The sequence below is a fragment of the Galeopterus variegatus genome, unplaced genomic scaffold, assembly GCF_000696425.1.
Source record: "Galeopterus variegatus unplaced genomic scaffold, G_variegatus-3.0.2 Scaffold3516, whole genome shotgun sequence".
Lineage (NCBI taxonomy): Eukaryota > Metazoa > Chordata > Mammalia > Dermoptera > Cynocephalidae > Galeopterus > Galeopterus variegatus.
The window spans coordinates 195,956-207,738 of record NW_007729627.1 but is presented as its reverse complement, the minus strand read 5'-3'; the positions used below and the strand labels follow the sequence as shown (position 1 = coordinate 207,738).

At 37.2% G+C, this 11,783-nt stretch overlaps 1 protein-coding gene and 1 pseudogene across 1 annotated transcript in view; one reads left to right on the top strand and one right to left on the bottom strand.

The window, feature by feature from the left end:
- The window catches only part of LOC103600955 (integrin alpha-6), a 28,616-nt gene extending 16,901 nt beyond the window's left edge, over positions 1–11,715 (bottom strand). Inside the window, exons 1-7 of the mRNA XM_008585322.1 lie at positions 11,597–11,715; positions 8,978–9,057; positions 7,262–7,517; positions 5,009–5,140; positions 1,677–1,887; positions 800–993; positions 573–661 (exon numbers count right to left, since the gene is read on the bottom strand). Of these exons, the coding sequence (XP_008583544.1) occupies positions 573–661; positions 800–993; positions 1,677–1,887; positions 5,009–5,140; positions 7,262–7,517; positions 8,978–9,022 (927 nt within the window). The 5' untranslated portion in view covers positions 9,023–9,057; positions 11,597–11,715. The remainder of the gene's footprint in view (positions 1–572; positions 662–799; positions 994–1,676; positions 1,888–5,008; positions 5,141–7,261; positions 7,518–8,977; positions 9,058–11,596) is intronic.
- LOC103600953 lies at positions 10,662–11,201 on the top strand (annotated as a pseudogene).
- Positions 11,716–11,783: the final 68 nt, after the last annotated feature.

Genomic DNA, 11,783 nt, shown 5'->3' with positions numbered 1-11,783 from the left:
CTGTATGTGGGATCCGAACCCTCGGCGGGAGCGCCGCCGCGCTCCCAAGTGGCGCACTGTAGCAGTGCGCCTGTAGCAGTGTGCCACCAGGCCGGCCCGAGAGAGCCAATTTTTGATGAGTTTGTTTACTACATTAAGTCAACCAGGGTATTTCAAACCAAACCTCCCCCTACTTGCCCTCCAAAAGTCTGACTTTTCTCAAAAGCAATTTTTAATTTTTGGTGTCTGAATTCTCCTTGTAATCACAATCATCTATTTGTCTGCCTAATTTCACCTCTATTTGATATGCCACTAAAGGAAATATATCACATTTCCATCTCTTTGAACAGTCTTTTGCTTTGGATTACTTTGATTCCTAACTTATCTAGGAAATTTTACAATTAAAATAAGAAGGTCATTGCATTTATAGATCTATTTCAAAGCTATCTTCTAGGAGCACCTTAAAAAAAATTAATGCTATTGTACATTGGTAAATAAAACAAGGTTAGTATGAAAATTCACTTAAACCTAAATATTCTATTAAAAGGCAAAAAGCTGAGCTCCAGTTGCGGAAATCCAAGTTATTTGGTTACCTGTGTTGGTTTGGTATTTATTCCATTTGCAGATCCATGATAGATAAAAACCTTTCCCATATCATCATAGGGAGCTCCAACTGCAATATCTGTTGACAACACCACATTTTAACAAACATTACATTTTTAAAACATTCCAATACAATGTTTTAAAATAAGATGCCATAAGCACTTACTATTTAAACAACTATCTATAAAGCATAACAGTTTTACAATCTATTATTCACCTGGGTAGCCATCTTGATTAATATCTCCAATATTTTTGACTGCAATGCCAAACATAGAATCTTTGGTTCCATTAAGACGGATTGGCTTGACATTATTCCATCTGCCTTGCTGGTTAATGTAGACATACACTGCACCTCCAACTTCTCCATCTCTATCGAAATACTGTGGGGCTCCAATAACTATATCTTGCCACCTAAAAACATAATGAGGGGGAAGAACTATGAATCATTGGCTAAAATACCAGCAAGCTTAGGGAGAATACCATCAGCCTAGGTATTAAGGACACAAAGATATGATACAAAGGACTTTAAAACTGAAATTTATGTCTTGTCAATTAAAACATTAAAAAAAAAAAAAAAAAAAAAAAACCTTAATAAATGCTCCAGGAAAAACAGTAAGGGATAAGAACTCAAGGCCAGTTACTCAAGTTAGAACCAAAATGTGGTAGGACTCCCAGTAAAGACCCCATTAATTTGCTCTTCCCCACCCCAACTGGCACCAATCAACATGACCTAGCCCTACTTTCAACAGGACATTCTGGATGCTCCAACAGCCCCTTAAAAAAAAAACACAGAACAGAATCATGTAGTTGTCATTATTTTTAGTTAATTTTTTAAAATGTTTAATTCTCATGGACCTGATGATCCCAAGACAAGTAAAAAACTGAAAATCGAAAATGTAATCCTACACCCTGGGGAGGGTAATGAATGTCTGCTGCCATCATACAAATGATGAAGACGGGTTGGGATGGTAAAAATCTGGCAGCAAAATTATTCTTTGAATCAACTAACCTGAAAGGATAGGCTCTTCTTAAGACATACAGAAGCCAGTCAAATAAGCAATGATTTGCAGTACAAAATAACCTAACATTCTTACCCATCTTTGTTGAGGTCCACCACTGCCACATCATAGCCAAATGAAGAAGCCAGACCTTCACCATCAAATATGTGCTCAGGGAGAAGATGTGCAGACTTCACATCTCTTTTTAGCAAAACCACAGCTCCACTGTGATTGGCTCTTGGAGCACCAGATACAAAAGTGATCTCATCTTTAGAAACAATACCTTTCCCCGAGTCCAAAGAAAAGCCTAGAAAAAAAAATATAGCCTCTCACATCAATCCTTTATTTCAGGTGATAAGTGATCTTAGTAACTCCATCATTACCTTCCTCTGGCTTTCGACCCCTCTTCTCCTGACCCCTCTAGCTATCCTAATTACAATATGAGTAACAGAGCTAAGAGATCTGACACAAGGACAAAGTACTAGAGCTATTTCACTGCTTTCTATGGATATTAAGACTTAAAGGAAAGCATCTATGCTACTTAACGTTTGTATAAATTGAATTATGAAGTATTCATGCATCTTAAGAATCAATTCAAACCCTATCTTAATATTGGAACTGTGATAAAAGTAGATCAAGCTATTTGCTGAATTATCATGTGAATGTTAACATCATAAACATAGAGAATACAACCTGATTTGTAGCATAATTGAGTGCACGTTATAGGGTTCTGCTGTAATATTATGACCAGCATTTTTACATGAATAACTTCCATATTTACCAATCTCCTTGGTAATCAGGCAAGAACAAATGTTAACATCATTAACATACCATAGATAGCATTTCATTATTTTGGACCAACTTAGTTCTCAGACACAAACATGCAAACAAAATCATGACTGATGATATATAGTATTTGAGAACCTAGCATAAACAATAGAGGTGAGTAAGTTGTCACTGATACCCATTACATACTTGCTCAGAGGGCATAAAACGTTAAAACACCCAATTATAAAGTATCTGGCAGTATGTCAGATCACAAAGACTGAAATTTGGTGGAAAGCAAATATCAATGTCCATACCAAAACCACTTAAATTAAGAAAAATTCTCTTCATAAATGTGAGGCAGATGCAGAATAATATAAGCTCACCCTTTTTATTGGGTTTCATTTATGAAAAGCTTCACCACTACTGCTGCAGTTCTCAAATTGTGAAGGGAGTTGAAAAATACGATGAGAAACAAGTTTAGAACAGGGCGACATCATTGAACCCAGCTCTGAAAATCATCTGGCAGCAGAGCCTCAACCACGGCATGCTTTGTGTGTGTGCTTTACTTGAAATGAAATAGAACATAAAAAGATTTATGCTCTGTATGGATCAAAAAAAAATCTTAATGACCATGACCAAGACAATGTATTTGTCACCTCAGAGGTCACAAACCTAGGTAGCTATTCATCATCACATCAGGGGATATGTCAGGCCGTTCCCTGGGAGGCCGTGTTTTATAAACAAACTGATCAGGATCTGTATAGGAAACGCTGGTCAAAAACAGCAGGCCTGTACACATGCACGGGATGGAAGAAATTGAAGAAAAAATCATTATGCCTGGTAAGAGGCAGGCCGGCCGCTGCCACTCTCACAGGATGACACGAGATGATGGGCGTCCCAGCGCCTGCAAGCTGCTCTCTCTGCCATCTTCCAGAACCTCAGACAGATCATTCCACTCCCCAAACCCACTGATCTTTTGAAATGACAGAATCACACACAGCATGGACAAGCAAAATGTGACAATATGAACTTGATATCTTTCTCAGGCATCCACTTTCAAAGAAATCAATTCTAAAAGTGGTAAATGTGTTTAAGAAAAAAATGCTTCATATTTTCATATGTCCTAATAGCAACTATGTGTATAAAATCCATGGGCAGCTATCTTAAAGACTGTAGTGTTGGTTTCTTAACCAGAACAATTAAAATTAAATACTTCCCATCACAAATAATCCCTAAGTAATGCACTTAAAGAGAGAGGTGGTCTATTAACATATATTCAAATACAATATTGGCTTGTTGATAATATTTACCTTGAAAGCCCACATTTAATACTTGAGACTGCAAACCATTCTTCCCTGAGCTCCCTTCCTGTCCTGCAAGGCCACTAACATACCATTTACACATCCAGCTGTCCTCACCTTAGTTATTTTCATGAGTTGTATTTCTTTCCTTGGCTAGGGGACTATCAGTTGTGTGACCTTGGGCTAGGAAATAAATCTCCCCGAGTCACAGTTTTACTCATCAGAAAAAGAGGGATAATAATACTTATAGTACTGTAGACAAGTAAAGCATTGAACATACTGACTTACAGCACACAATAGGTGCTTAACAAATAAGTAATGAGCATAATTTTTTTCTTCCCTCTTCTATACCTTCACATCAAGTTTTTATTTGGGGGGGTGTATGTATTGAAAAGTTTTTTTTTTAATTAACAGTATTGTTCACACATATTTACACAATTAGAATAACTTCTTAGTGTATGTTTACTAGCAAATTGCTTACTAATATATCTAGACCTGATTTTTCCTTTTTATACCTTCCATTGTTCCAGTAATATCTCCAGCATATGGGTACTTTTCTAATCAATGTTTTAAAAATAGGTTACTATTTAGGTTTAGAAGATTTTCTACATTTTTTCCAAGAAATGCACAGGAATTATTCTTTATGTCAACTCATACTAAGAATTAAAGCTTTTAAAAGCCTTTGTGTAATTACCATAATGCACACGAATAATTTAGGATTCCCATTAGTAATGCAAACAAGCCTTAGGAGCTGAAGAATTGGCACTTACACACAATCTGGGTGTCCTCGGAAGCTGCTTTATCAGTGCTGCTCAGCCTCAGCCAGAAGCCCCTGTGCCACCAGCAGGGGCCCTGTGACATGGGGGACCCAATTCAGAGGCAGGGCCAGCTCTTGGAGAATGGCAATCACAGAGGAAGGACCTGGAGGTCTTGACCTGCCACTTCAGAGTAACTTTATAAATGTAGCTCTTAACAGTATCTCTAGTATAACTGAATGGTTAGAGAAGGCAGTTCAGCTTACTGTGAACACCCATGCTTTCTTCATGGCTGCATGAACGGCCTGTTTCAGGTTACAGAGGCTGCCATGAGCTCAGGAGACAGAATTCCCAGCAGGAGGGAGCATGAATGATTTTAGGTGATAATAGGTTTCTTCACCCTTTGAGGGAGCTCAGGTCAGAAAGGGAGGATCCCAGGCATCAGTCAGGTCACCTCCCATCCCCAAGGCTTATCAAGTTCAGTCAAGTGTAGCCACAGGCCCCGCTCTACCTGGCCTAGAAGTCCAGGGGCCTGCAGACCCTGAGAGGGCATAACACACAAAGCATCTGCAAAGGTAGGCATGCCACCTACGCTCGTTCCTACCTAAATAACTGTTAGCAGGAACAGGAACTAGACTTTCATCATGCTCAGTCTCTCCACCAACTTCATACGGCCCATCTTCAAAGATGTTCATGTCAAAAAAACTGTTATTCTTTTGCTCTACGCGAACAATCCCTAAAGGAATGGAATGGCAAAAACAACAACAAAAAGAAATGAAGATGAAACAAAATAAAATAAATGGTTCCTAATAAACATCTCCCATGGTATCACTGAGTACAGGAAGAAAAGTTTAGAGGAAGGAAAGACAGAGGAAAGAGATGACCTTTAAGGCTGTTAACCATGTACATGTAAATTTTTATGTGAAAGAAATATGTTCTAGTAATTTTTAAAATGCCCGTGCATTTTCATGATCTTTAAAATGCCATGAAACCAGATGGAAAATGGAATGTTTACTTAGTTAACAAAATCTATACAAATTTTTTAAATGACATGAACTTGATATGATATTTTATGTTCTCTGTAATACTAAATCAATTTGTCTTTTTTCCTGCAGTGTAAAAGTGAAATTAATATATTGGTCTTTGCTTTAAATCACTTTAACCAAAATTTCAACTTTTTAAAATTCTTAATTCTACAATTAATAATTAAAAAAAGATTTCATATAATTACAATTAATTCTACAATTAATAACTAAAAAGATATAAGATTTCAAATAGTAAGCCCAAATCACCACATGCTTTTTAAAACACATTTAGGTCAGGGTTTACAAAGCCAATAAGACGTATTTCTCATGAATTAAAATATACATAATTGGTGGGTGTTTTTTTGGTATTGTTTTCCTATATGTGGCATCTATTCTTACTAAAATAAAACCATTTCTAAGCTCAACATGTTATTGCAGTTAGGCCAAAATAACCTCACAGACACTGTTATATGAAAGACTGTTAGGGGTGGGAGTGGGGGGCAAAGGGAAATTACTTCCTAAGGTTACTATGGTTAACATACAGAGGAAGGTGTTTTTAAGAATCTTTTTTTTGTAGCCATTTGATTTTTTTTTTAGTACTCAAAAAAGCTTCATTTTTAATTTAGCTTTCTGTGAAAGTTCCTTCTCCACTTTCACCACAATTTTCTGCTCCCTGATAAGCAAAGCGCACTTGTTCCTGTCACGGACACATTTAGCACACATAGAGACACGACAGGCCCTGCTGCCATGTTTCTTCATTTCAGTCAACCTCATAAAAGCTTTGGTCTCACAGCACAACCCCATGAAGGCTGCCTGGGTACATGCCGCATGCAGATTTTGGTGCTTTCCCAACCATCTTGGTATTAAGGTAACCGTTTCTGTTACCAGGGGTTCGGACAGCCTAGTTTTGTTAGAAGCCATACTGTAGGAAAGCCTGCAACAGTATGTCAGATGCTGGGCCACCATGAGTGCCTTTAGATGCTGTCCCCAGAAGAGCAAGAGTCATTTCTAATAGGAATCAAAACTTAGGAATTTTTGAATGGAAAAGGAAACATATTCCTAGTTTCCCCTGACTAGTGAAAGTGTTATATGATTTAATATGTTTCTCAAAAACAAACTCATTTCCAAATCAGACACATTTCTCTTCACTGCGGATTACAGTTAGGTTACTTGTCTTTTATGATACAGAGTGTTCTATACTTGGTTAATTTTTTCAGAGAAGTTAAGTGGTGTAACAGAATCTGACCAGGTTCATCCTCCCTCCCTCCCAGTGACTCCTTTCACCTACCCATCACAATAACAGCTAAACACCATAAAACAACCTTTCCTCATGTTATTTGAAATTATAATCTCAAAATTCCCCAATCTATCTGTTATCTGCCCTCCTAACTTTACTATTTTATTAGTAAATATGGACTTCAAAGATAATGTATAATGAAAGAAACGTCCATAGTAATACACTGTTATTTATACACAACATCTCTCAATCCTTCTCAGTTTTCAGATCACTAACTTAAAATGAAAATTTCTAATTTCATGAAATAGAAAATTATAATATAGCACAAACGATTAATGTTTATATTCCTACAGAAAAAAGTTAACTATTTGTATTAATACAATGCACTAATAAAGGGACAAAGAATCTCTAACATATTTCCATTATTTGTTCTGAAAAATCACATCATTTAGAAGGTTTAATATCCTACCCTGCTTTTATAATATTCAAATGCCTTATAACACATTTTGTTTTAACTTAAAATGTACTAAATCCTGGTGCATGTTATATTATGTAAACATTCTAATCTCTACTTCTAGCAACACAGGTGTCATACCTTTCCAGTTATAAGTACCCGGGGCTCCAAACACAATGTAATGAAAGTCCTTAGTAAAAGTGGCTGCTACACCTTGCTGGCAAGAACCAAATTTTTCATGGCCTCTCAACCGGCCATCACAAAAGCTCCAGTCTCCTCCATCCATTTCGTCCTCAATTGTGAGATGCTGACTCAGGACATAACACCTCCCAAGGATGTCCCGGGATTCCTGCTTTGTATTAACATGTTGCCTTTTTTCATATCGATGAGCACATATCTGCAAATGGATGGAATAAAGTAGCCCGTTCATGTCTATAAACCTTATTTTTTAAAAATTACAAATTGATAGAATTGTCAATAAAGAGATGAATTTTAAATAGTATGATTAAATATGTCCTCATCCTGGGACTAAATCCCAAACCAGCAAATCTTCCCCAAAGTGGCAGTAAAGTATACAGAAACTAGGACTTCTGTCTTACTCTCAGTCAGAGAATAATGTTCCAGTCCAAACACTGAATGCCAATTTGTATCCACAGGCAATTTATCTGTAAATTTACCTGTCACATAAATAAAGGGAAACAACTTCTTACTTCATTTTCTTTTTTTTTTTTCTTTTTTTGTCCTTTTTGAGACAGGCCGCACCGCGCTCAGCCAGTGAGCGCCATGAGCGCACCGGTCATCCCTATATAGGATCCGAACCCGCGGCAGGAGTGCTGCTGTGCTCCCAGCGCTGCACTCTCCCGAGTGCGCCACAGGCTTGGCCCTTACTTCATTTTCTTAATTGGCGTTTAGTGGCTGTATAAAACCTTCACATTAGTGTGAAAATAAGTGATTACGCTCTGGAGGAGAGAAATCATGGACATATTTTCATAGGAAAAAAAGCACAACACAAGCAAACACAGCTAAAACAAAGACACTTTCCTTTTTGCCTATACTGTTGCCTTGTAATCAGTCCTAACTTACACCAGGAGATCTGAGAGTATGTCTCTGAATATGACTATTTTCAAAAGGCAGAGAGAATTACACATCTCTGTGCCAGAAGAGATGAAATAATCTTTATAATTTCTACAGGTATTCATGGCTACCCTACACATAACACAGACTGAAAATACTTTATAATATCCAAGTTAATTTCCCATAAATATCAAAAGTCAATGTTCACTAAAATTTTCGCTTCTCTCAAAATTCTGCATAAATTCTGTTATAGCAAATGGATTTTGAAAGAGGCAAAAAGATCATTATATTACAACCTGAAAGGCACTACAATCCATCTAACAAATCCTCTTTTCTTTACTCACATCTATTTGAAGAAGCGCAGCATAAGAAAGTTTTAAATTACCTGATATTACTATAACTAATCTGTAAAAGCTACAAAGTTCCCAGGATGAAAACCATGTCTAGTTTCTTGTTTTGTTTTGTTTGCTTTTTCATTTTAAGACCATCTAGAGTTTTAGGAATATTCAATAAAGATTTATTAATAAGTTCTTTGAATCTGAGAATTCTAACAAAAAACAAGTTGTATGATTATTTCAAAGTATATCATGAATTACAAGAAAAATAATGCTTTGATTTCTTCTTGACATCAGAAGAATGCTTTAAAGAAGTAAGTTTGCTAGAATGTATCCTCCACACAGGCAGGGGGGCTGTCTGTCTGGTGCACTGCTGTTAGCCTGGTGCTGGCACATATGGTAAAAGGCACTTCAACATTGTGGAATGAACACGTTTCTCTACACTCACCACAACTTTGCCCCCTGGACCTTGGCTCTGAACAGTGACCCCCATCCACTGATCTTCCTTGCTTTCCGAAGTCGGGTCAGCTGTGGAAGGCAGCACAGGTTACATTACACACACAGGCTATGAACCAACAGATGAACAAAGATACAAGAAACTGTTTCCAAATTGCCTTGACTCCAAGTCTAGCTACACAGTAAATTCAGTTACTCATCCAGAAAAAATATTTCTCATCTGAATAAAATGGAGAAGTAGTTATTGTTAAGTATCTTTCATAAAATTCTATACATAAAATACACAGCTCTCCATAGTGGCCTATTTTGCCTAACAATCCCCTTTGCCCTCTCTTGAAACGCGGGGTCCTGAATACAGAAACATATTTGAGAACTGTAAGACTAAGGGGTAGCCCTTAAAACGACAATGTAAAATCTATTTTCCAAAGTCCAATTACCATCCAAACAAAAAGTGGGTACTGCTTTATGTCCTCCCAAATTTGTTACGTAAAGCATGTACCGACCTTTCCCTTACTGCAGATGGGAAGATAAGGCCTCAGATTTACTTTAGGATCTTGTAGCTAAAAAGTTATATCTTTTATTAATGCCAAAAAGGAGTGATATATTCATTTTTAGCTAGAAACAAAAAAGACAAACCACAAATACCACCATGTACTCATTTCAGTATCAATTTAAACCCACTGTAAGACCCTATATCCAAATTTTTGCCTTCCTCAATGAGAAGACAAGCATGATTTTTAATCTTGAATCATTACATAAATATGAAACCTAAATACCTTTAAGTAGACAGAAGAAAAAAATACCAGTGTTAAATAGAAAGTGAGTATGTCTAGATACTGAGATTACCAGTGGGTTTTTTTTTTTTTCTCTAAAGGTCTCTGTGTTTTATAAGTTTCCTACAATTAACATGTATTATTTTCTAATCAGTAAAGAAATCACATGTTATTTCTAAAAGATGAAGAAGCAAGAAAAGAACATAAACATGAATCTGCAGATCTACTTAGACCACCCACGTCAGGCTAGGTTTGGCTATTATTTTCTAATCAGTAAAGAAATCACATGTTATTTCTAAAAGATGAAGAAGCAAGAAAAGACCATAAACATGAATCTGCAGATCTACTTAGACCACCCACGTCAGGATAGGTTTGGCTGGAGCTTCTCAGTACACTAATTGCTCTGCTGAACCTACAGGAAACCATGCAAACTGGATGTTAACACTGCCTACATCTCCAGATTCCCAGCATCTTCACAAAACAAGTCTCTGAGACAGTAGGGCAAATTTTACCCATGTTTCTCAGTTCTCATTTCAGAGAGGTCTTATATTTAAAAATAGTCTTTCTCCCAAATATTTTAACAGCAAGTGAGAACTTTTTTGGCTGCTGAATCCACATTCAATTTTCTTCATGGCCATGAATGCAGTTTCAACAGCCTCATGTAGAACCTTAATATATCACTAGGTGGCAACATTGATACACCATATTAGTTTAGAAGCCAGAGTTAGGAGCAGCAGCAAAACACTGCATCCCAGTGTGATTTAGAAAGTAAATATTTTCAGGGCAAATAAAAACCAGTCAAGACTGATACAATTAAAAGAGTCTTCTTTGAGACCCATGACCCAAAGTAGCTCAGAGGTGGTGAATAACAGCTCTTCAAGTCTCCAATAAAAAACAGCCTCCAATAAAACTACATTGCAAAAAATGAGAAAGAAACAGAATGGAAAAAGTAAAAAAAGTTGAAGAGGCCTGAAGAATTTGTGGTGGAAAAAGTACTGGACTGACGTGCAGTGAACGGAAAAGTGAAGTATTTCCTAAAGTGGAAGGGATTTACAGATGCTGACAATACTTGGGAACCTGAAGAAAACTTAGATTGCCCAGAGTTAATCAAGGCATTTCTTAATTCTAAAAAAGCTGGTAAAGAAAAAGATGGTACAAAAAGAAAAGCTTTATCTGACAGTGAATATGATAGCAAATCAAAGAAGAAAAGTTTTGCTGCTGTCAAACAAACCAAGAGGCTTTGCCAGAGGCCTTGATCCAGAAAGAATAATTGGTGCCACAGACAGCAGGGGAGAATTGATGTTTCTCATGAAATGGTTAGATTCAGAGGAGGCAGACTTGGTGCTGGCAAAAGAGGCAAATATGGAGTGTCATCAAATTTCAATTGCTTTTTATGAAGAGAGACTAACTTGACATTCCTGTCCAGAAGATGAGGCTCAATAATTGTTTGCATTGCTATATATTATGCATAACATATATATATATATATATATATATAATAAAAAAAATAAGGGGCTGGCCTGTGGCTCACTTGGGAGAGTGTGGTGCTGATAACACTAAGGCCACAGGTTTGGATCCCTATATAGGGATGGCTGGTTAGCTCACTTGGGAGAGCATGGTGCTGACAACACCCAGTCGAGGGCTGAGATCTCCTTACAGGTCATCTTTTAAAATAATAAATAAATAAATAAATAAATAAATAAACAAACAAACAAATAAATAAAAGAGGTACTCTCTGCAAGAATAAATGCTTGTACCCCCTTTCCTTCCTCATGGAAAGGGCAAGTAGGGTACAGGGGAGCTAGCCAAGGGAACCTAGTGAGGGCAGAAGAACGCACCATCATTATCAAATTCAATCCGTGTGCAAGGCCCCCGGGAGGTGATGTCACAGCTGTATAGGCCTCCTGTCCTGTTGGCCTTCTGCAGCGGGAGGGCTTTGGCACGAGGCGCCCCCACAAGCAACCTGTTGATGAAACAGAATTTGGATATTTGAATTTAATACACACAACATTTAAATTACTCAGA